Here is a 6,000-nt window from a genome sequence, read left to right on the forward strand (position 1 = left end):
GCCTCCACCCTGTGCGCACGGAGTTTGCGTGTCCTCCAGGTACTTCGGCTTCCTCCCGCAGTCCAAACACGTGCGTCGTAGCTAGATTGATCGGGATTTCCATATTGTCCGTGGTCTGTGAACGTGCGGATTTAGCCCTGTGATGGGTTGGCACCCCGTTCAGGGTGTCCCCTGCCTTGTGCCCCAAGTTACCTGGTATACCTGGGACAGGCTCCAGGCTCCCTCGCAACCCTGCGTAGAATAAGTAGGCTGTAAAATGGACGGATGTATGGACGGATCAATATCCGTGACTGTGCAACAATATAACATTGGTTTTGACATTGAAAAATGACACTGAAGTGTGCTCCAAGTGGCCATTCTCACTGTAAAGGAAGAAGAGTCGATTGTAATTGATTTTGTAGATTCTTGGAGCCACAATAGATGTGACCTTATCAATGCCTTTACACATGCGAAGTGATAATGCATGCACCCACTTGAACAGCAGTCCTCATCACAAGTGCCATCTGCCTTGTCTTTAAATCTGGTGTAATGAACTGAAAGCTTATGTCCTATTGATAAATGTTGTGCCACGCTAATGCCAGTGCTGCTACTTACAGGACGAATCGATCACTCAGAGCCAGACACTTTGTCTCCTAGTGTAATGAGGGGAACGGAGCGAGGGAGCGAGGGAGGGAGGGAGGGGGGCGTGAGCGCTGAGCAGGCGTTGCGATTCACTGGGAGATGGACAGCTGCATTGTGCGGCTCCAACATGTCCAATATTGTGCTGATTGTCATGCAAATTCCCTGCCCGCTGTTTCATTTGATGGAGCGTACAGCAGCACCGAAATCATCTAAGCTGTCAAAGTGACGCCCGGCAAGAGAGGATTTTCGTTCACGGCCGAGTTGAATGAGGCAGACGAGCGAGGAACGTGTAGGCTCCCAAAGGCCCCGATTTAACATGCGGCAATTTTTTCATCGTTACAGTTTGAGACGCGAGATCTGTAATCAGTGATGATGTACAAAAGGAAATCATTGGAAAACGAACGTTGCATAAAGGTAACTTCTCTCCTGATCGTGTAGTCCAATCCCTGCAGCTAGCTGTCCAAAGTTAGGCCAAAGGTCTCTTTGTTGTGCCATGAAAAAAAGCTTTGCGTTGGAAGGACCGCATTTGAGAGATACAAATGGCCGAATGTTTTTGGTCTCTTCCTCAAACCGGTGCCACGAAGTTGGAAGCACACGACTGTATAGGATGTCTTTGGACGCTGTAGCATTACAATTTCCCTTCACTGGAACTCAGAGGTGTCCCATCGTGGCAGTGTACCTGTGCACTAATCACACTCCATGAAGACATGGTTTGCCAAGGTTACACAGAATCCTGACCTCAACCCTACTGAACTCCTTTGGGGTGAACTAGAGCACCGACTATGCACCAGGCCTCCATTCCCGACTTCAGTGCCCCACGTCTTGTGCTCGTCTGGCTGAATGGACAAATCCCCACAGCCACATTTTCAGAATCTTGTAGAAACCCTTCTCTGAAGAGCGAAGGCTGTTATTACAGCGATAATAATTCCCGTGGTTTTGGAATTAAGCATCTTCAATACTCGGGTGTCCATATACTTTTGGCGATATAGCGTGCTCTTCAGTGTGCAGAGGATTTTGGTGTATTCAGTGTTAGCTTTGTTTTTACTAAATGTGATTTTTAGGCGTTTTTAGCAAAATTTTGTCGGGAAATGAACTCTCCAAAGTCCTGTCACTTTCAGCCGGTCCTTTATCGGCTGATATCAAAGCGGTAGTGAGTTTCCTTTCCGAAACTTTCTCTTCAGCAAGATTTCACGAGAGAATATTTGGAAATATATTCGAGTGTAATTGGTTCTCTGTCCCCTTTTTTCAGGGTCAGGATATAATCGTTTTTGGCGTTTATTTCTTGTGAAATGAAAGTAGGAGCCTGGAATATGTGGTTAATGTAAAACCTTTGCTGCAGTCCCTCCATCAGATTATAATTACAATCACAGACGCCGTGTTTGAAATGATTTTTTACATATATTTTTTTTTATTCACTATTGCCTGGAGCACTACAGTACAAAAGAAAACGTTTTATAGGGAACAGAATTAGCGACTGAGGTAAAAGATTTTATACTCTACCTTACATAGGTCTGATTATCGCTCTGCTACGTATAGCTTTCTGTATTCCTCAGCGAGGGTGCTAGAACTCTGTGCGATTACGGGTACGTGGTGCATTATGGGATTAAAAGAGTACACTCCGCTATGCTTATGTGCACCATTACACAATAGCAGACCAAACATATCGCACTATGTTGTGATTTGGACTTTAGTTTAGGACGATAGATTCATCCCGTCCGAGTATCTTACGGGAAAAACAAGTCTTCGGTTGTGAAGGTCGTATCGGTCCATCATTCGTTGCGGATATTCAGCAAGTCTGGATTTGCGGTATTTTTTCTCAAGTGTAGCAGACGTATAGTGAACCGGTAAAGCTCTGTGATCTTTTGTGACGTCAGGAATCCCCGCAATGACCAAAGTCACCAATAAGTCCAATTTAACGATCACGTCAATTGAAAAATACTTCATCGTTTCCTTATGATGATGAAGGGGCATGTCCAAACCTATCCAGGCATTTGATTGGTCCAGATGGATTGGGTCTGACATCAATAATTAATGCAGGTTAGAGCGATCTTAAAATTTCGTCCCAGTTGTCTTTGCCCAGCAAGTCGCATTGAATGGGAGAGAATCTGACCGCTTTCATCGGTCTTAAGGTTATTTAAAGGCCTTCAACCTGACTCAAAATGTTATGACACGATAAAGATCGGTTCTCTATTTCAGAGCCCCAAAAAGGACAGGATGGAAGTGTGTCCTTCGGGTTATCGATACCGGTACATTCAACGTCTCCGGTAATCGTCTCGTCGCGAGGTTTAGAGAAAAGCGGTGAAACGGTAGCTGCCTTTTATCCTTTTGTATCTCACACAAACGAGCGTCGGATTCATGCTGCGTGATTTACTAATCGATGAAAGTCAAGTCTCCGTGTATGTTACAGACCTCAGGCTCTGTACCGGTTCCATTCAGCCTCCGACACGCGGGGGAAGAAAACTGAGAAGTCTCAGCGCCGAGCATCCATATCTATATAAAGTCTAGTGCTTTATAAAGGCTTTGTTAATTTAACAGCTCTCTAGCAGTCCCACAGCATAGCTAGAGTCTGATACCGGGTCTGTGTCATCAGCATAAGATCTAGTGCAGCTCAGACGGACGCGGCTCGAACCGTCAGGGCGAACGCGCTCCGATGCCGTGCTTTATTAATGCCGTAGGATTGCTAAGCCGGGATTAATAATCTTTTGTAAGGCTGAAATACATGTAGTTGCTTGAGGGTCTGCACCCGTTCTTCACACCGTGTTCGGACTTCATGTAGTCCCGCATACTGTTCTGTGTTGCACCATGGTCCTGAAGAAATGGCCTTTCGTTCCAATGTATACACGCCATACAGAGTATTGAGGAATGACAGACTATTCATTTGGTCGCACCATGCAGGAACTGTATAAATGACTCCGGAAATCTGGAAGGTTAAAGAAATGCCGGTAAATGATAAAGATATCCAAGTTCTAAGAGCTAATGAAGGACTTTCAGAGGACTCGTTTTCGAGATTACGGCCTGTACGTGTAGGCGGAGTGAGTGACGAGCACCACGCCTGCATCCTGCCCCGTCCGTGCAAACTTAACATGAACATCTCAGTCAGAATTGCTAATGTGGCTAAACACAATTAAGATAATTCACTGTGACTCGTTACTTATTTATGGTTATTTGATTCATTAAATCGGTGGTGTTTTAGTTCAGTAACGCTGGCCCTTCCTACACCATGGCAGCTCAGTGGTCTGTGAGCCGACGAGGGTCGACGGGAGCCAGACCGGAGAGCGTTTAGTGCCACTGCCTGGCCCTAGAAGACTGACCCTGTCTCCGACCCCGCACTCGTCGTGGTGGGTTAGAAGATACGGCGTATGCGAACAGGACAGAAATATTCCTCCGGAGCAATGCAATGGTCGAGTAAGATCCTGTATTCTGTTCTGTTCCACTATTTTCTTCAGTCAGTATGAATCTTTTCAAGTATTTCGGTGAAGATGTTTTGCTTTCACTTAGCATCCAAGTCCTGATTACACCAGAAACCAAAACCTGCTTTTACAGACCCGCCGCCTTTCACACCCTCCTGTGTAGGAGTCCGGCATTTTAACATCACTCGTCACTCAAAAACACGCAAAACGGAGCAGTCCTCTTTATTCCCTCAGTAAAACCGGCAGATGAGCCAATCGACATCTGATTCTGGAACCATCGACAGCTGAGTAGTTGTTTTGAACACCCCCTGGTAGCCCCGCCCCTTTCCCTCATCTCATGATGGTAATGTTTTGGCTGGCGCTCTTGTCTCAACTCGATTTTTCCGCTCGAACGTTACGCTGACACCGCGGTCTCACTTTCTGGCACGGTAAATGGGCAGTGTTTGGCGTTGATTAGTGAGGGGTGGGGGTGGGGAGCAATCAGTGTATATCTGTCAGCTGTTCAGCTAAGATTAGTTTATTATTATTATTATTATTATTATTATTATTATTAGGGATTCCACTGAAAAATCTCAGCCAAAAATGATCAAAAAGGGCACTCCTGCTCATTTAGTTGAAAGTTTTTGACAGAAAAGGTTCATTCGATCTACCTTGAAGTGTCCAATCTAATATGTAACAAATCCTTTTAGCGTTAGTTTAACGATGATTTAGATTTGCGCTCCTGCTCCGGTCAGCGCTCAGACACGTCTGAGCAGCAGCATTCATCAGAGAAAAATGTCAGCCCTGTGGAAACATTTCAAGGTTTCAGGACATTACACAACCACATTGTGAAAGAACTGTATCTGAAATGTACTGTGTGCTGTCTGAAAGACCTGGGCTTGGCAGCCTGCACATGCTGCACAGACCCCTCGAGCTCTTCCGGCTCGCTCTGGAAGTGAAGGGGTGCATGATGGGAATGGAAACGAAGGGGTGCAAGGTCATGAAACGTAACGTTCCGTATTCTTAAAAAAAAAAAAAAAAAAAACAGCACTAAAGCATGTGCTGGTGATACAGAAGCAGCTCAGAGGGGACTAGGGCTGGGCGATATATCGATATAATATCAATATTGTAACAAATGATTACGCGATACAATTTTCTGAGATATCGTCGGTACAGTGATGTGTTTTTTTTTTTTTTTTACCTTTTTGATAATTACAAATTAAATGATACCGAATGGATGCCGGTGATTTGATATAATTTTGTAAAATAAACTAAGAATATTGAACATCTTTTGTCTTTGTAGGCTTTGAAGAATTGTCAAACTCGTGTTTTTTGTTTGTTTGTTTGTTTGTTTGTTTTGCTACGGTTTGTTAGCTAAATTATATACCGTGATACACACACATCGTAGCAGCCCTACAGAGGACTAGAAATACTTTTCGGCAGTGAAATGAAAGTCACGTGGTGGGTGTTTTCTCTTCTCGCCGTCAGCGAGCCTTTCGTCGGTAAGGTTTTTTTTTGTTACGGAATCCGTAACCCCGTGAACAAGATTGACACCGTCTTTAAATGTTCGGCACACCGTCATGCACTTGATCGGTTGGATGAATTGTGTAGGAACCGATAGAGGACTGAAGCGTTGATTGCTGAGGGGCTTCATAACTGGGAAGTGACTGAAGAACGGCGTCTTTTTTAAATAAACTTGGCATCCGTAGACGAGAACAGACGAGAGCCGCTGCTGAATCCCCGTTTATCGCTGGTTGATGTTTTATGGCGTCCGAGTGACCTGATTCATGGCTCATTGAAGGAGTGCTTTATTGATTTAAGGGTGTGTGTGTGTGTGGTATGATGATAAGAGGAAATGAGTGTGTCGTATGGCTTCAGGTGGTACGTGTCTGAGCGGGGTGTAGCCCAGCCCTTCCGAGAGACAGGTCTTAACGGTGGTCCGAGTTAGCCGAGTGTTCACCGCGAGTCTGCTCATCATGGTACATGCTCC

The 6,000-nt window shown here is 45.1% G+C and overlaps 1 protein-coding gene across 12 annotated transcripts in view; it reads left to right on the top strand.

Annotated features, from left to right (window-relative positions):
• LOC108266581 (plakophilin-4) overlaps positions 1–6,000 on the top strand; it is a 143,485-nt gene that overhangs the window by 25,871 nt on the left and 111,614 nt on the right. For 3 of the 12 annotated variants that reach the window (XM_017470088.3, XM_017470086.3, XM_017470089.3), the window contains exon 1: positions 5,894–6,000. This exon is cut by the window's right edge and continues 104 nt beyond it. The exons of 2 other annotated variants lie outside the window; for them this stretch is intronic. In XM_017470088.3, the coding sequence (XP_017325577.1) occupies positions 5,987–6,000 (14 nt within the window). In that variant the 5' untranslated portion in view covers positions 5,894–5,986. Of the gene's footprint in view, positions 1–5,890 lie in introns of those variants that run through there. 7 more of the 12 variants (XM_017470085.3, XM_017470095.3, XM_017470084.3 and 4 more) reach the window with 7 other exon arrangements.

Source organism: Ictalurus punctatus, chromosome 6, assembly GCF_001660625.3.
Source record: "Ictalurus punctatus breed USDA103 chromosome 6, Coco_2.0, whole genome shotgun sequence".
Taxonomy (NCBI): Eukaryota; Metazoa; Chordata; class Actinopteri; order Siluriformes; family Ictaluridae; genus Ictalurus; species Ictalurus punctatus.